At 46.6% G+C, this 26,940-nt stretch overlaps 1 protein-coding gene across 4 annotated transcripts; it reads left to right on the top strand.

The window, feature by feature from the left end:
- The first annotated feature begins 1,525 nt into the window (after positions 1–1,525).
- Positions 1,526–25,079, top strand: MOB3A (MOB kinase activator 3A). 4 transcript variants are annotated; one of them, XM_084614741.1, is made up of 4 exons: positions 1,526–1,642; positions 16,600–17,171; positions 22,791–22,993; positions 24,051–25,079. In XM_084614741.1, exons 2-4 carry the CDS (start codon positions 16,754–16,756, stop codon positions 24,078–24,080), a joined length of 651 nt encoding a protein of 216 aa, XP_084470867.1. In that variant the 5' UTR covers positions 1,526–1,642; positions 16,600–16,753; the 3' UTR covers positions 24,081–25,079. The 4 variants fall into 4 exon arrangements, with proteins under 4 accessions (XP_084470867.1, XP_084470868.1, XP_084470866.1 ...); XM_084614742.1 differs by having other exon boundaries at positions 1,530–1,676; positions 16,605–17,171; XM_084614740.1 differs by having other exon boundaries at positions 1,530–1,676.
- The last annotated feature ends 1,861 nt before the right edge of the window (positions 25,080–26,940 follow it).

Genomic DNA, 26,940 nt, shown 5'->3' with positions numbered 1-26,940 from the left:
AACTGGTATAAGCAAAAAGAAAAGGAGTACTTGTGGCACCTTAGAGACTAACCAATTTATTTGGGCATAAGCTTTCGTGAGCTACAGCTCACTTCATCGAATGCTCACGAAAGCTGACGCTCAAATAAATTGGTTAGTCTCTAAGATGCCACAAGTCCTCCTTTTCTTTTTGCGAATACAGACTAACACGGCTGCTACTCTCAAACCTGGTATAAGCAGAGGAACTCTTTTGCTCTTATAAGCTGCGTCTCCACTAGGAGAGTTTGTCGGAATAGTTATACTGGGGCATAGCTATATTGGCAAACCCTTCCTAGGGTAGACAAGGCCAGATTCAGATTTCAGTGACACTGGTGCAAATCCCAATGCACTGGAGTCATCAGGTTTACAGCTAAATTAGAATGTGGACCAGGATCTTTACTGAGCCTTGTGAGATTGTTTCACAAAAGATGATATACAATGCTGAAAATCTCCTAAAAACTTCCACACACACCCCTTCTCCTCCTGGATTAGCAGTGCAGTTAGGGATTTGGAATGAACACAGGAGCTACTTGGATTCTTTCCTCCAAGGCCCCAGGCACTGAGTTTATCCAAGGCCCCAGGCACTGCAGTGACAATGTCACGATGTTGCATTGGTGGGGCACCACCCGGCATGGCAAGGGTTTCACGCCATGTCGTCCTCCATCAGAACAGCGAGGCGATTGCACCCCTTTGCAATGCAGCGAGGTTCTGCGACGCGATTGCACCCCAGGGTAGGGTAACCATACGTCCTGTTTTGGCGGGGACGGTCCTGTTTTTAGGCCCTGTCCTGGCCGTCCCGACTTTTTTGACAAAACGGGTCGTTTGTCCCATTTGTTCCTGCCAACTGATCGTTAGCTGACAAGGGCAAACGGGACAAAGGCACAGTCTTGACAAAAAACTGGGGTGGGCCCGTGGGACCCCTAGCGAGGTGCGGAGGGATGTGCGGGGGGTTGGGGGGCAAGAGTCAGCACCAGCCCTGTGCTGGAGGGAGGGCTAGGGACAGCGGCTCGGGCCTGCAGACCTGCCCCACATGCAGGGGAGGGGGGCCCCGGGCGGCCCCACGCGTGTGGTGGGGGGGGGATGGCGGGGGCGGGGGGGGGCCTGGGGCTGGCTCTGGGCGCCAGGGGGGAGGGGACTTCAGCCCGGCCCAGTTGTGGGTGGGAGGCAGGGAGGGCTTGGGTTGGCCCTGCATCGGGGGAGGAGGGGGCCTCGGGCCAGCTCGGGGGTGTCACCCTACCCCAAAGGGACCCCCCTGGCCATCACCCAGGAGAGGAGGGCAGGGGGGTCCCCGCACAGGGGGCTGCCCGAGGGAAGGGGCACAGAGCGTGAGGACAGGGGGTGACATGGGGAGTGGGGCAGGGCAGGCCAGGGGGGATCCAGCAGCGGCGGCCCCCCGAGCTGGAGGCGGTCAGCTGCCCCGCAGAGGGGGCCGCCCGGCTCCACGCGCCGGCAGCGGCAGGGGGAGGAGCGCGCGGGCGCAGAGGCGAGTGGGGCGCGGCCCGGCCCCTTTAAGAGGAAGTAGGGCCGGCCGGGCGCGCGGAGCCGGGCAGGGGAGTGGCGCGCGCCGGAAAGTTACCGAGAGCCGGAGGAGAGAGCGAGACGGTGACCCCTCCGCCGGGGACAGGTGCGAGGGTCTCGGCGGAGGGATAATACGGAAGGTGGGAGCGGTAATGGGGCCGGGGGGGTCTCGGTGGAGGGATAATGGGGGCTCCGAGTGGAGATCAGCAGGGGACCTCGGGGGGGTGGGGGCTCCTCTTGGGAGCTGAAAGAGGGGGCCTGGCAGAGGGACCTGGAGGGAGGTAGCGAGGAGTGTGGGGAGAAGGGACTGGGGGGGCTGGGGGGTGGGGGTGGTGGGGGTGAGGAGTGTGGGGAGAAGGGGCTGGGGGGGGTGAGGAGTGTGGGGAGAAGGGGCTGGGGGTGGGGGGGTGAGGAGTGTGGGGAGAAGGGGCTGGGGGTGGGGGGGTGAGGAGTGTGGGGAGAAGGGGCTGGGGGGTGGTGGGGGGGTGAGGAGTGTGGGGAGAAGGGGCTGGGGGGCTGGAGGGGAGTAATGGGGAGCTGGGGGTGGTGATGGGGAGCTGGGGGGTGAGGAGTGTGGGGAGAAGGAGCTGGAAGGATCCTGGAGAGGGTGATGGGGGGCTGGAAGGTGTTGGGGGGGGTGAGGAGTGTGGGGAGAAGGGGCTGGAGGGGAGTAATGGGGAGCTGGGGGTGGTGATGGGGAGCTGGGGGGTGAGGAGCCTGGGGAGAAGGAGCTGGGAGGATCCTGGAGAGGGTGTTGGGGGGCAGGAAGGTGTTGGGGGGATGAGGAGTGTGGGGAGAAGGGACTGGGGGGGCTGGAGGGGAGTAATGGGGAGCTGGGGAGAAGGAGCTGGGAGGATCCTGGAGAGGGTGATGAGGGGCTGGGAGGTGGTGGGGGGGGTGAGGAGTCTGGAAAGGGGGAAGCAGGGGAGTCCTGATGGCTGGGGGAAGGATTTAACCTCTCTGTGTGCAAAGCCCCCAGGGGGTCAGTGCTGCCCAAGATGGGCTGGGGGTTGCTCAGCTGGGACTTCACTGGGCGGGGGGGATAGCCAGGAGCTGCCAGTGTTTGAACCTTTGAGCAATCCCCTTTTTTGGGGAGCAAGAATAGGCTCTGGCCCACAGGTCTGCCAGGAAAGGGAAGTGGGCGGGGTGGGCTGCATTACTGCCCTGTCTCGAGGAAGTGGGTGGGGGAGGGTGAATAATTCCCATCTGCACGCAGGTACCTGGAGGATAAGTAGCAGTAGGGGTAAGTGCACTGAAGTTAGGTTCTCCCTGTTTGAGCCAATTGTGGCTGTAGACCTTGAGAGCCAACAGTATTTAAATGTACCCTAGGGGCTTCTGCCTGCACAGCTGGGTCAGTTAGGTGTACAAAGAAGTGTGATCTGTCACCTACATAGCTGTGTGAGCAGAAGCCCCTAGTGTAGAGGTGGTTACACTAGGAAAAGCACAGGTTTGCCAGTATAAGCTGTGTCTGTGATAGGAGGGCTTTGCCACTATAGTATACTGGTTCAGCTGTACCAGTAAAGCACTCCTAGCGTACATGTGACCGTAAGTGATTGCTCCTGCCAACTTAAAGGCAGGTATTGACCACCTCCAAAGAAAATTCTTGCTGGATGTGGTATGGGATCTCTAGGCTAAAAGGTGTCTCAAAGCTTGAGGGGGTGTCCTCCACTGTCCAGCAAAGAAATTTGGGACAAGGCATGCTCTGTTGCCTTTCTCTTGAATGGGGTGAAGGAGGCAATGCGTTGAAAAGCCTCATTCCGGGCTGTGATGGCTTCTCTGCCAAGTTTCAGAGAAAGGGGGATTTTTATTGTAAGATAAAATTCCCCTGACCATCTGTTTTTCTTTATGATGGACCTAGTTGCTGCACGCACCCTGTCTTTTTTCTTCCTTGTGCAAGTTTCAGGCTCTATCTTGTTTATTAACCAGTTTCTTGGATACTGTAAATACCATATCTTAGTAGATTAATAAAACAGAAAGCGAATCCATCTCCTACTTGGCTGTGAGGAGTTGCAAACCTTTAAAGTAATAAAGTGCGAAGTCTAAATTCCTGCCAAATTGGTTTGGGATCTGCCTTTTGTACTTTGGAGGGGCTCCAATCCCAGCTGGTGATTCTTGGCTTGCACTGAAAAGCTGTGTCCGGATCCAGGCATAATACCAGTAAGCAGATCTGAACAGGAAGCCATTCCATCGCACTTGGAAATCAGACCGTAAGTGACTGACTTCATGCCAGAGTTGGGAATAGAACTCCGAATCCTCACTCCCTGCTTGTACCATAACTCACCTCAAACCTACTCACTTTTAGTGATGTCTGTCATAAACTTGTTCCCTGACTGGCTTGTGCTATCTACTAGTACAGAAATATCTTTTCCAGATGCTTTCTAGAGCCCATTTGGCTCCCTGACATTGCTTCCTCACTTCTGACCTGGGGCTTATCCCCCAACATTTAGAACAGATGTGGAGTACCTCACAGAAACTTGTGTTTGCCTGGCTTGTGCCGTTTCAGGGAAATCTGTGCTATGCTGATATAGCCACTATTTTGTAACTACAGAAAAACTTCTCCATTAATCAGGCCAGAGATTTCTATGGCAACAGTATACAGAGAAAAAAGTTATCCTTGTTAGTGGTGGAAGCATACACTCCTGTCTATAGTTGTATCCATTTCTGCAATGATCCCAAGTTCTGTACTCCTGAAAATAAATCCCAGACTTTCAAGAAGATTAATTTTTCTCATAAGACAGTGATGCATTTTGTGATACTTGTGCCATAGATGCTGCAGTAACTGGTAATTAGTGAATTCATAACCAGCTTTGTTGGAGGTTTAGGAGATTATTTTAGAAATTCGTGATAGCCAGCTAATGCTTTCACTAAAGAATGCACCTTAGGCTGGGTGTTTACCTTCTGTTCTCTAGATTACTCTGTCTCCATGGGACATCTGTGGCTTTTGTTTTCAGTTGTGTCTGTACCTCCTGCTGGAGCTGCTGCTGTGCTAAAAGAATCACCTTATTCATGATGGAAATGATAGCGGACTCTTGGTTGAATCTGATTTCTCTTACTGTGTCTGAGGTGGATTAGGGGCCTGTTGGGGGAACAATCCACTAGAAAGAACAGGCACAATGGAGGCCATAAGAACTCTTTCTACTTTGCAAAGGGATGCATAGTTAAGTCTTCAGAGCTGCAGCAGAGGAGCACACAGTGGCTCTGTCTTAAGTTGAGTGTTTTGGAAATCATGCTGCTGCTCTGGCTTCTGAGCCTATGGACTAGAGAGAAGAGGCCTGAGTCTCCACTGCCTTGCACCTCATGCAGCTACTTACACCTGTGCAAAGTGGGTGTAAAAAAACTGGCATAGTAGTTCTTGCTTTGCAAAGATATACACGGCTGCAGTAGGTGCTGGATTCTCAGTTCCCTCAGGGCTTGTCTACAGTAAGAACTATGTCAAGTTAGTTAAAATGGTGTAAATCTACAATGCAGACATCACTAGGATGTGCTGCACCCATCTTACCAAGGCAGACCTTACAGTGGTGTACTAAATTAAGCAATAACAATGTAAGCCCTACTTTGCACAAGTGCAGAGCATTTAAATGATAGGTTTGCAGTGGTGTAACTACACTGTACATTGGCAAACCCTAAAATCCTTTTACACCACTGTGGCAGCATAAAGAGGGCTTTAAGTGGGCCTAAATAGAGTCCCGAGAATACCTCCTGTGCAGGTTGCCTCGCTGTCTGGAGTAGAGTTGGCATAAGGGCTCTACATCATCCTTGCATCTAGCCCCTAACAGAGGGGGGTAGAGTGGGGTGTGTGTGTGTGTGTGTGTGGCTAGAGTGTGCTGCACTGTGGCTGTTTTCCCTCATAGGGCAGCACAGAAGCACAGCATAATCTAGAGCTGCCCCAAATCTGCTCTGACTTAATCAGAGTTGGGCAAGACCCATCTGGCTTTAAAATACACGGAGTGCAAGATGTCTGAAAGACACCTTTAATTCTTCTCTGTCCCAAATGCAGGAATAAAATACGTGGGAATTGGGCCTTAGATGTGAGGCAATGGAGCATCAGTCACAAAAATGGAGCTTCTCCCATAAGCAGAAAGCAGCATGTGGTCTACTTCAGCCTTGTTTATACTTGGAAATTTTCACAAAAACTTTCCCACTGGTGCTGCTGTTTTGGGGGACTTTTTTCATGTCAAACTGTATGATAGAAAATCTTCTGATGCGGACAGCTCTTCACTGCTGCAAAGCCTGAGATCCCCTTAAGGCTAGGGTGACCAGATGTCCCTTTTTAAAGGGACAGTCCTGTTTTTTTGGAACTTTTTCTTATATAGGTGCCTATTTACCCCCCACCCCCTGTTCCATTTTTTCACAGTTGCTATCTGGTCACCCTACTTAAGGCCTGTTACTTGTCACCAGGCAGATGGGAAAGGTTAATACAGTGGTTTTCAACCTTTTTTTTTTCATTTGCGGACCCCTAAAAAAATTTCAAATGGTGGTGCAGACCCCCTTTGAAATCTTAGACATAGTCTGCATATCTCCTGGGGTCTGTGGACCCACAGGTTGAAAAACACTGGGCTAATGCATATGATCACTGCCACACCTAGTTCTAAAGGGGAAGGAGAAGGGCTGGCTTCACAACCCTCTGTTATGGAGACGTGAACCCTACTGCTTTGGCATCAAAAGCATTATATTAACATGAGCGAGAGAGAGAGATGGGTGGGGCTCAAAGCCAGCCTTTCATTCTGAGCCTGGTGTCTGCTAAGGAAACTCTTGTAGAATTTCCCATAACCCTGGTTCCACTCCATTGACATTCACAATGTTTGAACTTGTAATATAGTCTGGCTCTCAACATAGTCCGAAGCATTGTGTTGATTAGACCAGCATAGCATGAGAATTTTACACTGGAGAAGTGTCAGCCAAGTTCATTTTATTCTTTTTTTGAAGAAAAAAACATTAGGTAGATACTACTTTGCTGTTTCCCTTTTTGCAAGGACAGTGCAGAGTAATTCATATCACTAGGAATAAATTATGACATTATTTTCTTTCCTCTTAAATCCCTTCAGTCGGGGACTAAGCCAGGCTGAAGGAGAAGAGGCATTGTTGCTGCACAGAACTTTTTGAAAAGTGTTGTCATACCTTGAAGAGAGGGAAAAAAAATTGTTCTTATTGTACAGGAAGCCACCTGCCTGCTGCAGCTTGCCCTAGAAATACATGTCTACACAGTGACCCTAAAATAGCTTCTGGAGTCATGAACCAGCTCGTCAGTTTTATTCAGCATCTATGAAGCTAGAAGCCAGTCAGCTCTGCCTTCACATGCAGTCGTGTCCCAGTCACTGTGCACAGAGCATTCTTACACATAAAGGGAGTTATACCTTCCAGAAGCCTCAGCAAGGGACTTCTGTGTCTATCTAAAGGAAACAAAGGTCACTTTAAAAAAATCCTCTTTCTACTTGGCCTTAAATAAATAACAATTGCAGCGTGAGCAATCATAACTTTGTGATGTTAGGGGGAGACTTTCAAAGGTCCATTTTAAGTCCTTTTGTGCCTTTTGAAAAATCTTCCCTTAAAGGCAGGAAATGTGGCTCATCCTGTGGCACTGAGATCATCTTTGGTCACCAAATTGAACACCCTGGAGACTGAATTACTTTCTGTATCCACCACTGGAGGGGGACAGCCTGAGTGGTAGAAGTACAAGCTTCCCCTTATGCCGGGGTGAGCAAACTTTTTGGTCCGAGGGTATAAAGGGTATACCACATCTGAGTATAGAAATTGTATGGCGGGCCATGAATATTCATGAAGTTGGGGTTGGGGTGTGGGAGGGGGTGAGGGCTCTGGCTGGGGGTGTGGGCTCCAGGGTGGGGCCAGAAATGAGGAGTTCAGAGGGTGGGCGGGGGATCAGGGCTGAGGCAAGGGATTGGGGAAATGGCAGGGGAGGGCTCTAGCTGGTGGTGCAGGCTCTGGGGTGAGGCTGAGGATGAGGGGTTTGGGGTGCAGGAGGGTGCTCTGGGCTGGGACCAAGGGGTTCAGAGGGCAGGAGGGGGATCAGGGCTGGGGTTGGGGAATGGCGGGGTGGCTCAGGGGTGCAGGCTCTGAGCAGCACTTACATCAAGCAGCTCCCGGAAGCAGCAGCATGTCCCTCCTCCGGCTCCTATGTGGAGGCGTAGCCAGGTGGCTCTGCTGCGCACTGCCCCATTCGCAGCCACTGCTCCTGCAGCTCCCATTGGCTGTGGTTCCCGGCCAATGGGAGCTGCAAGGGCAGTGCTTGGGGCAGGGGCAGCAGGCGGAGCAGAGCCCCCTGGCTGCCCCTATGCATAGGAGCCGGATGAGGGGACATGCTGCTGCTTCTAGGAGCGCCCCTGACCCTGCTGTCCGGCTGGAGCAGAGCAAGCTCCAGACCCCGCTCCCCAGCAGGAGCTCAAGGGATGGATTAAAATGACTGGTGGGCCGGATCCCACCCCTGGGCTATAGTTTGCCCACCCCTGCCTTATGCTGTTGCAAGAGGATAGTCCAGCCTTCACACCTGACAGTCCAGTCCCCATAGACCATTCTGTCCTTACCCTCTCTTCTGAGGGTACCAATTTGTGACGTGAAACCTGTTGTGCTAATAACTGAGCTGAGACCTCACCCAGCTCATTTCACATAGACCACTCAACATACATCAGATTGTAATTGCTTTGATTACTGTCAGCCTGGTCTGGATTCAAGCCAGGAATTTAGAATTGAATGGATGTGCTGTCTCATTACCGTCCCATGAACTGTCTTGTCTCTTCTCCTGCACGTGTGATAGCTTAACACTGAATTATTATTTGATGGGATTCCTACTGTCCATTCATGCTAGATCTAAACGCTGATAAATTGCATTTATTCTTCTGATGGGGTTTTCTGAAGCTGTTGCTCTTCGCTACAGTGTGCGGCTATGAAGTTCTGCCACAGGGTGTTAGTTACTAGAAGTCCTCCTAGCCCCTCTATGGGTTAATTGGTCAAGTCTGACTTTTTTTCCCCTTCCCCTTGCTATTACCAAAACTAAATAGATTTTAAAAAATAGTTTGAATACATTGTTATTTGGTCGCCTTTCCGGGGGGGAAGAAAAACACAAATTAAAGCTCAGTATGATTATTTTATGCAATATGGTACTGCTTCCTCTTATGTTCAGCTGGGTCAGTTCTGCATTCTTGTGGTTTAAAGGCATGAAAATGGACTGCCCTGATCCTGACCAAGGCTCTTCCTTGGAAACCCCAGAATAAGCATGTGGCTTGCATGAGTTCTTGCTTAGAAATGTCCCAGACAACATTGCTCAGATTTAAATCGCTGTAGTCACATTGCAAAGAGAGGGCGGGGAGACAAGTAGTACAATCCTGGAACTTGTTCTGGACTGATTATGAAAAGGCTATTTGTTTAATCCTTAGGACTGATGATTAGAGATCTGTGTTTCAAAATGGCTTCATTATATTTGTCATTAATGCCTCTCAGAAACCAGATCAATGAAAGGAAAACCTAGGAAGTTGTCCCATTGAACGAAGGCATAAACACTCTCTTTTGTTAGATGTATGCATCTGGGCTGGGATCAGCAGGGGTTATACGGGTAGAAATTCTGCTGTGTGTTTTCAATATAACACTTTCAAAAGCTCTCCAAAACTTTTTTATTTTTTAATGTACCTAGTGCTCTTTTGCCCTCCAGAGCTGATACTTTGGATTGTCTCCAGCAAGATACATGAGGAAACTGGTACAAGGCTACCAGTGAGAACTTCTCTAGCTCTTACATGCATTAGCAACATGTCTGTAAACTGCTGTTAATATCTTGATGCTGCCCTGGAAAGGAAAGACATGGCTTATGTTAATGTCTTAAAGATTACTGCCAATATAATATTAGGACAGTCTTTTTTTTTTAAAAAAGAATTTGGATATGCCATATGAATGTTTTTTCTAAAATAGAAACAAAAGCAGACTGAGCAGTTTTATAGGAAAATGCTGGAGATCTCCAATTAAAAGTAGGTGAATGAATCCCTGCCAGACAGGAAATTAATCTAAGCAGAGATGTTGTTCAAGAAGAGCTATGAATGGTCAGACTTCACAATTTTTACACGCTTTCTGCCTGGCAATTTTGACATTCCATTGATCTGGTGTGCTCTTCATTTTGTGACTAAAAGAAAAGGAGGACTTGTGGCATCTTAGACTAACATTTATTTGAGCATAAGCTTTCATGAGCTACAGCTCACTTCATCGGATGCATTCAGTGGAAAATACAGTGGGGAGATTTATGTCCCTAGAGAACATGAAACAAGGGTGTTACCATACACACTGTAACGAGAGTGAGCACTTAAGGTGAGATATTACCAGCAGGGGTTTCCTACTGTGTATTTGTGTATTTTTTTTCAAGTGCATCCTTACGGTTATGCTAATTTTTCATGTGTGTACTTTTTATTTTATTTTAAACCCATTCCAAAGAGCAGTTTCAGGACTTCCTCTCTGCTCAGCATACTCATACAGCGGAGAAATGAGACCGATATTTTATCCCTTGAGCAGACTATCACAAAAACCACAGTCTTCATGTAGAAAGTATTAATTGGGTTAAATTTTTTAAAATGGCTGATGGGTGTGTGTGAGAGAGAAGCCTCTGTTCTAGGTGCCTAACTACAATCTCCCCTTGGGTCAGTTTACTAGAAGGACTGAGCAGTGGCAGCTCTTATTGACTGTATCTGGCATTGAGTGCTCAGCGCCTCTGGAAGATCAAGCCCAGGGTTTGTCAAACTGGACATCCAGTGACCCTGGCCACTTTTGCAAATGTTGGCCTTGGTGTCTAGTTTGGCATCTGACTAAAACTACCAGTGACCTTTTCAAGCTTCCTCTTGTTCTAACTTTAAAATATTTGAAAAATCTCTCTCCTTCGACCAATTATTATTGTCTACCCTGAAATGCCTTTTTTTCCATCCACCCTGACAGTTTGAAGTTGCCATGACACACTTATGTGTATTTTTGTTCATTCACTACCATGATCAGTACAGCTTTGCAAACAGTGTTTTGACTTCCTTCTGTCTCAGTCATCCCTCTGGAAGAGCTGTGAAAAATCTGGTCTTGGTTTGCCTGGTTGGGAAATTTACCACAATGCTGTAGAATGATCAGAAGCATATAACCTAGTCCATGTGTGGATCTTGTATAAATGTTAAAATAAATCCTACAATATTATTGTTTCTTAGTACAGTGGAGTAGCTTCTTTGAAAGGAAACATGTACTGTAAATGTATTACTCACCAGGATTTACTTGCAGGGTTTTCACATGAGTAAGGCAGCAGGATGTGAGCTGCCTAAGCTGTCAGGTCACTTGGCAAGGAAGTGGCTGCATATGTTTCTGACCCCTCCCTATCTGCAACGCACAATCTAGCTGGCACTACAGACACCACATGAAATACTTCTTTTAAACGAAGAAGCTTTAAACTTTGGCCTTTGGAAACACTGATATAAGGCTGTACAGCAGGCCCAACAAACTATCACAAACAGTATAATTCGAGGAGCCAGAAAATGCAGATAGGAACCTGCTGGTTTTAATCTGTTGATTGCATTTATTCTGGGCACTTGTTAAAACCCTAAAGTAAATCCTGTGTGGGGACGGTGTGAGGATTGGAAGATGGCACTGCATGTCACTCTGGATGGTGTTTCAGGAACTGAAGGAAATAAAGACTCTATGCAGAGAAGTCATCTCTGTGTACGCGTAGGTTTTCTGAAAGAGGATTGTGGGGGAGAGGGAATAACTTCCTGAGTTTTCTTAGTGGTGGGGAGAGGTTGGCTAGAGATACCTCATTCCTTTTTTAAAATGGAAGAGGTATTTTCTACAGTGTAATCTGTGTATTCAGATGTGGGATGAATGTTTGCTATTGACAAGTCACGATGACAGTCCATGATACAAAATTACTAAAGATAGTTAAGACCCAGGCAGACTGTGAAGAGCTACAAAAGGATCTCTCAAAACTGGGTGACTGGGCAATGAAATGGCAGATGATATTTAATGTTGATAAATGCAAATGCATGTTGGAAAGCATAATCCCAACTATACATATAAAATGATGGGGTCTAAATTAGCTGTTACTACTGAAGAAAGAGATCTTAGTCATTGTGGATAGTTCTCTGAAAACATCCACTCAATGTGTGGTGGTAGTCAAAAAAGCGAACAGAATGCTGGGAATAATTAAGAAAGGTATAGATAACAGGACAGGAAATATTGTGTTGCCTCTATATAAATTCATGGTACGCCCACATCTTGAATACTGTGTGCAGATGTGGTCGCTCCATCTCAAAAAAAGATATATTGGAATTGGAAAAGGTTCAGAAAAGGGCAACAAAAATGATTAGGGGTATGGAACAGCTTCCATATGAGGAGAGATTGATAAGACTAGGACTTTTCAGCTGGGAAAAGAGACTGCTAAGGGGAGATATGATTGAGGTCTATAAAATCATGACTGGTGTAGAGAAAGTAGTTCAGGAAGTGTTTACTACTTCTCATAACACAAGAACTAGGGGTCACCAAATGAAATTAATAGGCAGCAGGTTTAAAACAAGTAAAAGGAAGTATTTAACTATTTCTTCACAGAACGCACAGTCAACCTGTGGAACTCCTTGCCAGAGGATGTTGTGAAGGCCAAGACCATAACAGGGTTCAAAAAAGAACTAGATACATTCGTGGAGGATAGCTCCATCAATGGCTGTTAGCCAGGATGGGCAGGAATGGTGTCCCTAGGCTCTCTTTGCCAGAAGCTGGGAATGAGCAGCGGGGTGGATCTCTCCTCATACAAGAATGAGCGACAGGGGATGGATCACTTGATGATTACCTGTTCTGTTCATTCCCTCTGGGGCACCTGACATTGGCCACTGTTGGAAGACTGGATACTGGGCTAGATGGACCTTTGGTCTGACCCAGTAGGGCCATTCTTATGTTTTTAAATCAACAGAAAATGGTGACTTTTTGCCACACAAACACACTCTTGCCCAGCTTGGAGAAAATGACAGGGAAAGAAGTAATGGGAAACTAGTGAAATATGCTTTGCATGCTCTCTCAGAAACATATTTTAGAATACGGCAGTACTGAAAGTTATTCTCTCATATCAATTTTACCCCCCGTAACTCTCACTGACTTAAGTGAAGTGACTCCTGACTTCCACTGCATAAGTGAGAAGAAAATTGGGCCTAAAATTTTTTAACAAGTGCTTTTCCTCATCACTATGGCCTCGAGTCTTTTAAATCTCTCCCCACACTTCCCCTTTTCCCAATAAATATCTGGCTCTGAGAAAATAGACATATGGATTCTGTGGCTGACCAAAGCAGCATCTGCCATTGGTTGAAGATTGTGTAATAGTTATCAAAGTTTCTGGGAGAGTCATTTTCTCCCATCGTTCATTGCTCATTTGTTTGAGTTTGTTTTATAACAGTGACCCATCATCAGCATGGAGCTAATCTCATATCCCTGGATATAAAGGTAGGACTTTTCCTCCAGAGAGAGAAGTTTTGTCCTCCATGGTACAGGAAGTTGCTGTGTTACTAACATGCTCTTGTGAGACTAGTGGGGATACTTCTACTTGATAGCCAGTGGTGTGGACTTCTGGGTGGGAGTAACCTTTGGATGAAAAAGAAGCTGGGGAGAAAAGCAGCATTGGCAGCAAAGCATACTTTCTGCTTCTTGCCAGTCATCGGTTCAGCTGAATTGCAAGTCACCCTCGCACAAATCCTAACCCCTAGTGATCTTTCCTTTCTGTTCTGTGTTTTACTGCTGTTTGAGCTGTGACTTGTGTGGGGAGGGTGGAAGGAGAAAAAACTTACGATCACCATTTTATATCCTCTTTCAACTCATGTCAGATGCTGCTTTGGTCAGCCACAGAACCTGTATGTCTTACATTTTCCAGAGCCAGATATTGCCCATAGCTGCATTTTTCTTAACCAAGTTAGACGTCAGAACCATAGCTGAATGCATTACATCTGCTGTACTTCAGCTGAAGTTTCCATTTTGCTAATATCTTAAACTCTTAAGGCTGCTGCTAATTTTATTTAATGTGCGGCTGATCACAGTAGCAAGTTTATCATGTAGTCTTACGGATCATGTGCAAGAGGAAGAGGAAACTATTTGTGGAAAGAAAATTGCAGTGCTAATGTAACGCAACATCCCTGAATACTGTTCACTGTGCTCCCATGCTAGCCTTAGAAATTATAGGGCCAGATCCCTAGCTGGTGTAAATTGGCAGATACTGTCAATGGAGCCATACTGATTTATACCAGCTGAAGAGCTGGCTGTATACTTCTTGTTAAATATGCTAATGATTCCTCAGTGAACAGGAGGCACTTCTTCAAACTCTGGATGCAGGAAAAGTGAGAGTTAAAACTTTGGTTATATATAAAAATATAAGCTAGATGCACAGATGTCTCAAGAGATTGGAGGAGACCAAACCTTACTCTGCAGTCACTTGCTGTAATCCAGCCCAGGTTAGATTTGACCAAAAGTCATTGCCCTCTTTTGACTGTTTGGCATTCTTGGACACGGCTGCATCACAAACCACCCCCACACCTGAGCATCTTGGCAGTTGTAGCAGGAAAGCTAAGAATTGCATGGGCCATGGAAACTAACCTTCACTCTAAGTCCTGAGTTTCAGAGGTCAGGACTGAGATACAGGGAAGCTTGTCCAGCTTCTACCCATGCTGAGGTTTGCTTAGAGGGCTTCAGTTTCCAGGGAGGTGACTCGTGGAACTTTCACAAGTTTTACATCCCCTTTAAAAAAAAAAAACAAATCAAAACCTGAAACATATAAGGGCTTTGTTACCCAAGTAATGCTGCCTATTTTAAAAAAAAAATTTGGGGGTTTTTTTGGGGTTTTTTTGGGGTTTTTTTTGTGTTTTTTTTGCTAACTAGTTCCTCAGCTGTGAAAACTCCCTCTCTGTAGGTCTGGGTTGGCTTTTATGAAACACCCTGTGACAATTACTCTTAGAAAATTCTTAGTGTCCACTCCACTGGCAAAGTGTGGACAGGCCTTGAGAGTGCTTCTCCATATGGTTTTGGTAGTTCATTTCAGTCCTCTCCTGCCATGCCCCCTGCTGTGCTGGTAAGGAGCAGAGACCTATGTGTGGCCTTTAATTACTTGCCAGCCAAAACCTTCTTATGGGAAGTAAATAAAAAGGCCCATTACACATAATACCAGCATAACTGAGTGACTCGACTGAAGTCAATGGGATTACTATGGTGTAAAGACAAGGTAAATGAGAGCAGAGTCAGAACATTCAAAGGCCTCTTTCTCGTGTTTGGCTGGAGCCTGGAACCAAAGGAGTATACCGTTAATACTCGTGAAGTGTAAAGCTTTCCTTTGAGACTCCAAAGTGAGGAAATCGTGCATGCTGCTATTTCTCTGGAGCTGATTTCCTCCTGGAAGTGGCTTCAGACCGTGAACCTGCCCTTTACATTGTTAGGTTTTTTGCCTCTGTTTTGGATGTGTTACAGAAGAATTATGTGAGATCAATAGTGCATCTAAGCTGAATGGGCACAGCCCCTTGTGTTTCCGCTTCATAGAAGAAGTGAAGCATTTTGTTGCAGGATGTGGTGAGGGTATGACTCTGCTCTTGCTAACCATAGCTACTGTCTCGCTGCATTTTGCTGTCAGTGTCCCCCTCTTGTTACGACTTTCAAAATTTTTCTTTGTGATATCAAAATGCATCTTAAGCTTTATTTTTTCCCTATATCCTTGGCCCTTCACTGTTAGTCTTAAACTAGTCAAGCAAATATCAGTAGCTCTAGGGGTTCATGCAAATACCTCTCAGTATTGGTTTGTGCAGGGTACACATTCCCCAAGGCAAAACTTGGTCAAAAGTGCAGAGCTTCACTTGGTTTCAACTGGGCCAGGCTCATTTGATCATGAGTGACTCTCTCAATGAACCTGGCTGGAATTTTGAGTTGGTACCAACTCAAAAATGGGAGTGGGCGGGTGGATGTGGGCACCCTGCCCCCTCCTCTCTCGTCGGGGTGACTTTGTGAACATGTGGCACGGCTCCAGAACTGAACTTCATGGATTGCTGGCAACATAGGTTGTTAGCCATGGGGTTCTCGTGTATTTTTGTAGTGTGGAACACGTCTTAATAGCGTCTCAGGGCCATTTCTCCTCCCATTGCACAATTGTAAAAACCTCAGGCAATGATGGCCATTACTTACATGGGAAAGTAACATTAGGAAAGTGTGTGTGTTCTTCGTTCTCCTTAATGCAGTGTAGCAGATGCTCCAGCACCATATGAGCAGCCAGCTCTCCTCAGATGACTAATGTCTCCAAGAACCACTGTGGAGCTTCTGTTGCAGTAAAATGGCCTGTCTTTGTGGGGCTGGTCAGCACCTTCCACATTACAACACCAAAAATCACGTGTCTGTTTCACAAGAGGAATCCCGTCATTCAGGGTCAGATTCTGATACCCTGGCTAATGTAGAGAGTAGTCCCAGTGATTTTAATGAGATTGCTTCTGGAGTCAGTACTCCCCAATGTCTTTAAGGGTGTTAGAATCTAGCCTTTGTTGAGGAGCCAGCCTGAAACCAATCTCCTCGCTATAAGTCCATGGACACAGCTGTTGTGGCTACTATTTTGCTCATTTCTGCCTAGTAGCAAAAATAATGCAGTACCAGTTTCTGGATGTTTTCATAAAACAATGTAGCTACCTTGCTATCATAGTGGTAGAGTCTTGGTGTCTTATAGTAATAACAGTAATAATCTGCTTCTTCACCCACAGTAACTTGGCAAACTGGGTATAAACCTTCTCTCACTTAATGTTTTGTGTAGAAGTAATTGAAGACCTTTCAATTACTTTCCTTACAGTGACAGCGGCTGAATGAGGAACCTCTTTGAGAACTTGACCCTCACTCTTCTACCTTTTACACTTCCCTTAAAGAAACCTAGTCCTAAGAGGAGAGGGTAGGGGGAAACGAAGCATATTTGGCTTTTGTTTCAGTTCTATGAGTTTGAAGTGTATGTCCATACCTTCCCCCTAAGGCATTCAAACAAATTCACTCCTTCTGAACAAAGTCTCTTGTTGAAAAAGCTGCCCATGTAACTACTGTAAATTCTCTGTGTTGCAGATTAGAAGGTACTTGGAGAGCCAGAGGAGCTCCAAGGTATTTCTGTGAAGATAGAGGCCATTACAACCTTGCCATTGGAAACTGTCCAGCAGCCTTGTGTCTCTAGCTGTCTTCCCTGAAGACTTGCAAAAGAGAAGGGGAAAAAAGAAGAAAAATGTCCAACCCTTTAAAGCAAGTGTTCAATAAGGACAAAACCTTTCGGCCCAAACGCAAGTTTGAGCCTGGGACGCAGCGGTTTGAGCTGCACAAGAGGGCTCAAGCCTCTCTCAATGCAGGGCTGGACTTGAAGCTGGCCGTCCAGCTGCCGTCTGGTGAGGAACAGAATGACTGGGTGGCGGTGCATGTGGTGGACTTCTTCAATCGCATCAATCTGATCTATGGCACCATCAGTGACTATTGCACGGAACAGTCCTGTCCGATCATGTCTGGGGGACCCAAGTACGAGTACAGGTGGCAGGACGAGCACAAGTACCGGAAACCCACTGCCCTATCGGCTCCCAAGTACTTGAACCTCTTGATGGACTGGATTGAGGTGCAGATCAACAATGAGGACATTTTTCCCACCAATGTTGGTAAGTTCAGTTCTGATTTGTGGGGAAATTAATTGGACTGACACAAGATAAATTGATTTAAATCGGAGCAATTTACATCACCAAATGGTAAACCTTGAGTTAAATAATCCGTGTTAAGGAACTTTTCCATTGGTACTTCCTTTGTTTTCTAAAGAGAGGTGCATTCTCATTGATTGATATAACCATTAAAACATGTCTATTTACAACTAAATAGAGCCTTTACGCTAGATTTGGTACATCTTTTTGCTACATAGGAGGGTACACTATAACTCTATACATTTATTTTTGCAATTATATTGCTTAATATTTTCAGATTTACTACGTTAGAAAATGGTGAATATGTTGCTTATTTACAACATAATTAACTTACTGGTCACAATTTGTGGCAAGCTGCACTAGGATCGTGACTGGAATTTAATTGAACACACAATGGCATATAATATTTATTTTTATTAAACAAAACTACCTTAAATGTTTTGGATACACAAACTTCACTGTTTTTTTCATGAGCCAGAGAGGAAGTTTCCATGCTGGGTGGAGTCATAAATATTCATAATTTGAGAACCGAGCTCAGGTGGGGAGAAGCTATAAAATAGGAGTATGAGATCATCCAGGTGGGCTCAGTGGATGACCCTGATGAGATACAGTGTCGGAAGCAGGTCCCAACCCATGTGATGACTTTGACAGTCTCTTGCACCCAGTGGCACAGGTCCTGGGTCCTCCACAGGATCAAGCTCTTAATGCAGCACATGACCTATTGTGCCACATTGGTAAAGCTTGACCTCAAAAGTTTTCCCATCTTTCTTTATGTAGAAAAGCAGCTTTCAACTCAGAGTTTGTGATTAGAAGCTCAGGGATTCAGCATATTTATATTTTATTTAAATGTTTTTAAGAGATTATAATTTTTCTGTTAAATTCGGATTTCATTTTAAACAAGTTTATTTTTAAAAAGAAAAACTTATTCTAATTTAAATAACAAAATAAAAAATAACCAATTTCTTTTTCAGAAAAATCTTTTATCCACCAGTACAATCTCTTGCCCCTTCTATTTCCCTGTTCCTTTTCCAGTAGGCACTTGTTTTATGACAGTGGTTTTCAACCTGGGGTTCACAGACCTCTGGGGGTTCTGCAGACTATGTCTAAGATTTCCAAATGGGTCTGCACCTCCATTTGAATTTTTTTAAGGGTCTGCAAATGAGAAAAGGTTGAAAACCACTAGTTTATGGCATTGGACATTGCACAGATCCTTGAGATAGTAGGTGAACTACTTCCTCTAGTACTGACTGGCAATTTGCAGAGGGCTGCAAACTTTTGAAAGTGGCCACTGATTTTGGTTACCTTCATGCCCAGCCTGGGACACTGTCAGGCCTAACTTTTTTTTTTTTTTTTTCTTCTTTTTTTAAAGAAGTGCCAAGTACCTGCAGTTACCATAGATTTCTGTTAGCGTGATGGATGCTTAGTACTTCTGGAAAATTAGGCCTAAATTGTTTCAGGCGAGGCACTCCAAGTCAGAGGGTGCTCTTGGAATACTCAAACGGCACATCAAAGATTATGTGGCTGCTGTGAGAACGGGAGGAGTCACTCCACACTACAGAGGTTGGGCTGCTGGACTTGGTTTCTCATTCTGAACAGTAGTTTAGGACTGGTGCCTGTACAATACCTGGCTTTAGGGCATGTGATTGTGCCTCCATGGCTAGTCTCGATGGCAATTGCCTGCAACTTGCTACTAAAAGCTTATTCTTTAGCTCATGTAGTGGGGCCTTGTATTTTTGTTGCTGAAGGTTCTTGGTTGGCTCCCTCAAGATTGACTTCTGTGTATGGGGTTCATGGCTCTTGGAAAATCTTACTCATTCTGCCAAAGTATTTTTAGGACTGCCAGGTTGAGATAACAGAATTTAAAAATACGTCCGTTCTGACTGACACCTGGTTGAGAAGATGGAGCTGCTGGTTGACAGCAGAAAACAGCTTGCAAAATTTCTGAAGTTATGGCTGTCCCATCTAGTGAAGGAAAATGTCCATGACTTGCAGAAGGGGTTTGCAATCTTGGGCTATGTGGACCCCTGAGTGCTCTTGGATTCCTTAATAGCTTATAACTTCTCTTCCCCCACATCTGTGATTAACTAGAGAGTTGTGACCTTACCCTCTCAGGTAGACTGCTGCAGTAATCCAGGTTTGCCTGCTATACTTCAGGACCATTCAGAAGCACAGTACAGAATGTGGTGGCCCATCAGTTTAGTGGAGCAGATCTGAGTGATGAGCACATCATGCCCATGCTCTGTGAACTACACTTGCTTCTGACTGCAGTTTAAGGTGTTGATTCAAGTTCATACCTGCCCTGGGACTTGGTCACCTGAGGGATTCTTCTCTCTCGTTATGGACCGTTGCAATAACTGAGATGTTTCTGACAACAGACCCAAGCCTTTGGGATTGGTCACACAGAATGTTTTCACCATAGGGCTCCAAGCAGTGATGCTTTTTACTCCCTAGAGCAGCCCATAAGTGCCTGCACTTACTGACTTCATTCTCTGGTGCAAGACTCATCTTATTGGCTGAGCACTTCTTTGCCTGCAGACCTGTGCCAAGTTACATGTGGCTGGTTGGGTGGTTCAGGAGTTGTTTGTGATCAGAATGAGGTGTGTCTCTTCTTCCATTTCCAGCTATGATCTCTTTCAACCTCCCATTGCTTAAAAACGAAGGCCAGAGGGCCTTATTCTCATTTGTACTAAGAAGGCTCCTTCACACCTCTCTGTCAGTATCAAGAGGCTCTAGAGTGTGTGTAATGGTAACCTATGTCCCTCTTATGCTGTCGGAGGAGTTTAAAGAGGCCTTGGTGTAAACAAGATTTGGAGCCCAAAATGTCCAAACTTGGGTGCCGAAAAATAGGCTCATGAAGCTATATTTATGCATCTAAACAAGTGGGCTGACTCTCAGCAGTGTTGACCACCACAGGTCCCATTGTAGTCAATGAGAACGGGAGATGCTCTGCTCCTAAATTTAGCCTTTCAAGTGTTGGCCTAATGCTTTATACCCATGGAGATCTGAGACTTCAGCTTCTCTCTGGTATGGTATAAAGCTTTTGTCTCCATCTCTTGCAGCTTGTGAAATAATGGACCTTTCTGAAAGCTCTCTCAGCAGTCGGGGGCTGAATACAAGGCATCTTGGACAAGTGTAATTCAGCCCTTGCTCCTTGAGTTAGCACATGGTTGTGTGCTGGAGCAGAGGCTTGCTCAGCTTTTGGTGTAGGGTCAGCCTTCTGCTGCTGTGAATGACCCCAGGTGATCTTTCAGGCAAAGCCCTAAGGCAGTGGTTTTCAAACTGCAGATTGCGACCCAGGGTTGCAGAATGGAAGGCACTGGGTCGCAGCAGCGCTGGTCAGCACCACCGACCGGACCGTTAAAAGTCCCGTTGGCGGTGCTGCCTGGCCAAGGCAGGCTAGTTCCTATATTTTCTGACACCGCGCTGCACCCCGGAAGTGGCCAGCTGCGGTCTGGCTCCTAGGCGGGGGGGGGGCATGGGGCTCCATGCACTGCCCCTGCCCTGAGCACCAGCTCTGCACTCCCATTGTTCAGTAACCAGCCAATGGGAGCTGGAGGGCAGTTCCTGCAGCTGAAAGCCACGCAAAGCCACGCAGAGCCACTTGCGCACCTCTGCCTAGGAGCCGGACCTGCTGCTGGCTGCTTCCGGGGCGCAGTGCGGCGCGCGGTGCCAGGACAGGCAGGAAGCCTGCCTTAGCAACCCCACTGCGCTGCTGACCAGGAGTAGCCCAATTTAAGCCCCAACCCTGTGCCCCAATCCCCTGGCCCAGCCCTGAGCCCCCCCCACCAACCCAGAGCCCCTTCCTGCACCCCACACCCCTTATCCCCAGCTCCACCCCAGAGCCTGCACCCCTAGACCAGGGCCCTGACCCCCCTGCACCCCAACCCCCTGCCCCAGCCCTGAGCCCTCTCTCACACCCTGAACCCCTCATTCTTGGCCCAGCCTGCAGCCCTCACCCCAACCCGCTGAGCCCCTCCCAAACCCCTCATCCCGTGCTCCGTTGGGTTGCGGGCATCAACAATTTTCTTCAACTGGGTCACCAGAAAAAAAAGTTTGAAAACCACAGGCCTAAGGCAATTCAGTTCAGCTCTCGGATAGTCTGGGTGATGCAAGGTCTGTGTTGGGGGAGGGGAAGCAAGCAATGGGAGGTTGGAGGAGAGGGGATGTTGCACAAGGAAGGAAAAATAATAGTTCCCTGACCCTTTGTCCTAGTGCCTGATCTGATCACGAAACCTGTTTGCCCTGTCTGGACAGGCGGCCCATGGTCACGGTTCTGCCAAATGAAGTAGAACCGGATGACAGCTGCGTGGGTGTTTGTGTGGGAGACCAACTAACAAATGGTATGGGGAGTAGGAGCTGGTTATCCACTTGAGATCCCGCAGGATCCCATCCACTCCTGCGCTACTGCTCGGTGTATATGGAGAATGCCAAGCTATCTATCCTTATCAAAGCGCTAATGAAAAGGAGCAATCTGATTGTGTGCAGAAAGTGTCCACCATTACTCAGACCCCATCTGCACACACAGAACGACAATACTTAAATGTGGTGACATTCAGGGAGAGAATAAGACCGTAAACCACCTTCTCTTTGGGAACCTACAACAGTACCTGTATCAATTGCCAAAATCCTTGCTGTGTATTCATCCGGGTAACCACAGGAGGTTCTGGGGTGTGGTCCCTTTATATAGGGTTCTTCAGCAAGGACCTCTTTTGGACTGAGTGATTGCTGGAACATCTGTTTCATTTGGAGGGGGAAGCTTACATCATCAAAGGAGTTTTCTGTCTTGTTTAGCGTTTTCTAGCTTTGCTTATAATACCAGATTCACTAACTTAACACAGACTGAAAATTAATTTCATGCAGAACACTTGCGGGCAGGGGAAGAAGGATATTTAACAAATACCCTTCACCTCTTACCTCCTCCTTGTATGTGGAGAAGCAATCTATGTAGACTTTAAACTCAAGTCATTTTGTTATTACTAGGAAGACCAGCTGATCAAAACTACTGTATTGTAGATTGCAAATGTAGTTGTTAGAATGAAAAACACATAAACCAAATGTCGAATGTGAAAAGGGGCCTATAAATGACTGAGCGTAGTATTATCATAATTTTAACTCTTGTTAACCTGAAGGATCCCAAAGGGTTTGTCAGTTTTAATAAACTATATATAGGAGCCACTCCTCCCAGAATGCAGTCACTTCTAGAGTGGAGTATGGTGGTCTAGTGTCTGCATAATTTTTGTTAAAATGTCCCAACAGGAACTGAAGGAAACTATATCAAATTGAAACTGCAGATGGAAATCTGTATGTGCACTAATCCAGTTTTGTATTCAGGTCTCTCACACAGTAGCATCAATTAATGCAGGACCCAATAGCATAGGTTAATAGCATTAATTTTGGAAAAACTGGTCCAAAATTTAGATAGGATGGAATGCAGTCTGTGAATTACTCCAGAGGAAACTGTTCTTGCATCACTTCAATACACATTGGACTGTTTCTTTTTATGCTTTAGGAAGACTGCATGGCACCGTGGTCCTGGGGAAAGTGCATTTCAATAAATCATGGTGCTTGTATGTCTTCTTGCAGGTACTCCGTTCCCCAAGAATTTCCTTCAGGTAGTGAAGAAGATTCTGTCCAGGCTCTTCCGGGTCTTTGTTCACGTCTACATCCATCATTTTGACAGGATCAGCCATATGGGGTCAGAGGCCCACGTGAACACCTGCTACAAGCATTTTTACTATTTTGTGAAAGAGTTCAATCTAATAGACACCAAGGAGTTAGAACCTCTGGTGAGTGAATTTGGCTGGCTTATAGTTATGAATGGCCACTGAGTGGTGCGTCTCAAACAGAACTCTGGGATTCTGACTCCCAGTCTCTGATTGTTGGATTCAGTTTGAGAGATTCTGAGCTCTGAAGAGGGTGACTGAAACTACATCATACCTCTTCCATTCCCCCTCCCTTTACAGCTCAAAAACCTGTTCTTACCTTGCCCTCTTCAATTTTGGCCCAGATCCCATGGTAACCCATGCAGCGGAGCAGGGCCATTACACCCACAGAGAGGGAAGCTGCCACATTTGTAGATTCTGCCCAGTCACCTCCTTGTGCTTCAGGCTGCCATTTTATCTTTTCTCCCACCACCATCACTCCCCACTGTCTGGTCCATGGCTGAGTCACATGCATCGGCAGTTCCTCAGTCCAGGAGCTGTGCACCCCTGCCAGCAAAGTTGCAATTGAAGTCCAAGGATCTGCCCTGATGCCTTATCGCTGTGTTGCTAGCACATTGCTGCACGTGACAGAAAGGCAGTGTGGTCGGATGCTGGTCACCGAGTCATGAGCCCTTGGTCCTAGTCCCAGTTGTCGGTGACTAGCTGTGTGACTTGGGGAGTGCGTGTGTGCTCATGCTAAATCACCTCCCCTGTCACCTCCCTGGTCTTTATTTCCCCCTCTGTAAAATGAGCACAGCGATGCTCACCAACTTCATAAAGAGTATGGAGGATGCAAAGTGCCATAGAAGTACTCGGTATTTGCATTAGTCTGGGATGGTGGGTGATGGTTATTCTATAGCTGTATGTAGCCAGACAGATTTAAATCTGATGGGGCAGCTGAGGAGGTCTCCTGCCTGTCAGTGAATAGGAATATGGGGGCAGAGGTTAAAGGTGACACTGAATTTCTACTCCATGTGAGTGTTCAAACTGGAATGCTGCTTTTTTTTTTTTTTTTTTTTTTTAAATTAATGATGCTATGGAAACAATGTTCCAAACTTTGAGCCTTTCCTACGGAAATTTCTCTTGCCTGGGCATTGTGCTTCTTACCATTAACTTCCCTGTCTTGTGTGTCCTTTGATAGAAGGAAATGACCTCCCGGATGTGCCACTGAGCTTTGGACCTTCTTGCCCTCACCCAGGCCAAGCCTCCTCAGGACTGCTGAACCCCTTCACTGCAACAGAGATGCCGCTCAAGGGACAATCAGAGACCTTTCATAGAAATCTATTTTTATTGAGCTTTCAAGTTAAAATGGAGACTGCAGAAATATTTTTTTAAAGATGCCTTAGATAACTAGTTTTTATGGTAATTTCTGTAATTGTTTGCCACTAGATGGAAATACATCATTTTTAGTCAGTGTTTTTTTTAGAGGGGGAATAAGCATTATGACCAAAACCACCTGAAGTTTCATCTCACTGGCTGCCTTGGTGGGTGGCCCTAACTAAGCCTGGTCAGACCATAGACTTTGTTGCTTCAAATGTTTTTTAAGATGGACTGGCTTTCAACATAGCCAGGGTATGGAGTTGGCCGTGAGACCATAGTGGTGTATGACATTGCCTATACTATACGCTCAGTGCCCAGGTGTGTGGGGGAGGAAGGCTCACCTGCATCCTGAAGGCAGGATAGGAAGTGCTTTGTTAAGGCCTCTTGGCAGGACACTGCAGACCCTGCAGCTATTCCGCTAGCTGAGAATTACTTATAACTTAAATGTGCACATAGGCTTGGCTCCTTGCGCACTTCTCCAGCCCTTGTATCTAACTGCCTTTCACTCCACGATTAGGCCTTTCTCTCTGAAAATGTCTTCTGTTCCTTTCTCTGACTTCACAGCTAGACCACACCTTTCACTGCTTGGGGAAATCTATGCTAATCTCACTCTGTTTATTCCTCTGCTAATCTTTTGAGATCATTGCTCACCAAGGCCTGTCTCCTAGTTCTGAAGCCGGAGAATACTAAGGTTTCCACCTTTCAAAGCACATTATGTTGAGGGCAGAGTTGCTATATTAGTGTGCTGTCTATGCTGGGGAACTGATCTACTTGGATAGATTTCACCTGACTTTCCTGTTACATCCACTTTTAGCTGTCTCTCTCCACCTAGCTGTAGGTTCTATTCATGGGGGGGGGGGGACTTAAGGGGGAAGAGGGAGTTTAAAATACTTTTGCTTTTCCTACTGAAAGGAGATATGGGGGGTGGGGCCAGGGAAGGCTGCTGGGACAGAAGCTAGTGGAGTTTTTTCCAGGCACACCAGCATTTAGCCTGTCTAAGGGCTGCAGCTTGGGCAAGTTTTTCTTGAAGCCCAAAGTCTAGAGCTAATCTGATTAAAATGGAGCAAATTGAGGTCACCTTTTCCTGTAATAAGGCCTCCAGGTCCCAGAGTGCAATTCTCCATCTTGAGCCAAGCAAAGACTGCTACAGCTGGGAGGGAGGGTTATGTACTAGATAGGCCTCACCTTGGGCGAGTGACTGCATTTGGCCCATCCTTGTCTGCTTCAGAACCACGTGAGATGCATCTCCACTTGGCAATGGAAGCCCTCTGTCAGTTTTAGCTGGAGTATCAAAGAGAAGCCAAGTTCTGCTACTTCAGAGACCAAATCACCTGTTTAGTGTGGTGTCTCCCACCCCCCACTATCCCCTGATAAATCGTAGTGCTAGTCAGGGTGTGGGAACTTTGCAGGTGTTGCACTTCCCTGGACTTCATTTACTAGCCCTGGCTTGGTACTCTCTAACTTTTGTAAGTGTCCTCCACCCCTCTCTTCCTGAACACCATTTGCCAATCCTTTTCTCCCAGCCAGCTACCTTAATGGACAAAGTCTCTTGTGCAGAGCCTCAGTCCGCTGGCCTGCGTACTACCTGCAGGGGGGTTAACTTCAGCCTGTAACTCCCGAATACAGAGACTTCAGAACACTGATTTCTCTGTGTGACAAAGGAGGGACTGCCTTGGATTTGGGGTGAAGGGTGGGGGGGTTGCGAAAATAAGGTTTCTTTCGTGAGCAGTGACCAAGTTGCTACCACTAGCCGCATTCCTCTAAGGAAACAATCCTGTGGTCTGAGTCTTTGTACTTATGTGAGTCACGTCTCGTACCGTGCCCTGGACGCTGTTTCTAACACCTACCACTATCATTCTGTGAAACAGACACAATAAATTATGTTGTATTTATGTGTTGGGTGCTGATTGCGAACAGCTTCTCCCTGTTCGAAGTTCTTTGGACAGACCACCAAAAAAATGTTTTGTATCAAGAAATAATCTTGAAATGCCGCCAGCGTGAGGACAGGGTAGGTGGGTGGGGTGGCTGCCCTTTCCTAGCCTTTCTGAAAAGCATCTCTCTTCCTGGCCCTTGTTACTAGCTGAACACCTCACCCTTATTAATGTATTTACCCTCCCTGCCAGGGAGGCTATCATCCCTGTTATACAGATGGGCACCTGAGGTACAGCAAGACTAAGTGACTTGCCCAAGGTCACACAAGGCATTGTGGGTTGGAGGCAGGAATCAAACACAGGTCTTGAAAGTACTAACCTAATGCCCTTACCCCTGGGCCATCCTTCCTCTGGTCTAATATTCCTGGAGAAATGAGCTGCATTATCAACCTGCCAGGAGCCTGAGGGGCTGTACCCAACTTATGCAGATATATTTCCTATTTTCGCATGGTGGTGGAGCGCATGGTCCTGTAAAACTTGCTTATGCTTCTATATCTGTAGGTCATGGGCTCTCGAAGGGGAGGGCATGAACAAGTTTCAGTGCATGAGGCCACATTTCATAGTGGGGGTCGGCTCCCAATACTGCTTTCTGTCATAGTATAGGGTCACTGAGTGGAACAGAATGAGCTACTGTTGTAGATGGATGACTAGAGACCCCCCCAGTTCAGCATTATGGTCCTGCAACAGTCAAAGGATAAAAAGTAAATACAGCTTAGATTGGCCCTTGGACTGTGCCTAACTCCTTCACCCACCCGCTCCCAGCTTCAGGTATTTGGGGCC

The sequence above is a fragment of the Lepidochelys olivacea genome, assembly GCF_965140295.1.
Source record: "Lepidochelys olivacea isolate rLepOli2 genome assembly, chromosome: 25".
NCBI lineage: Eukaryota > Metazoa > Chordata > Testudines > Cheloniidae > Lepidochelys > Lepidochelys olivacea.
Note: the sequence above shows the minus strand (reverse complement) of the source record. Positions and strands in the feature narration are given on the sequence as shown.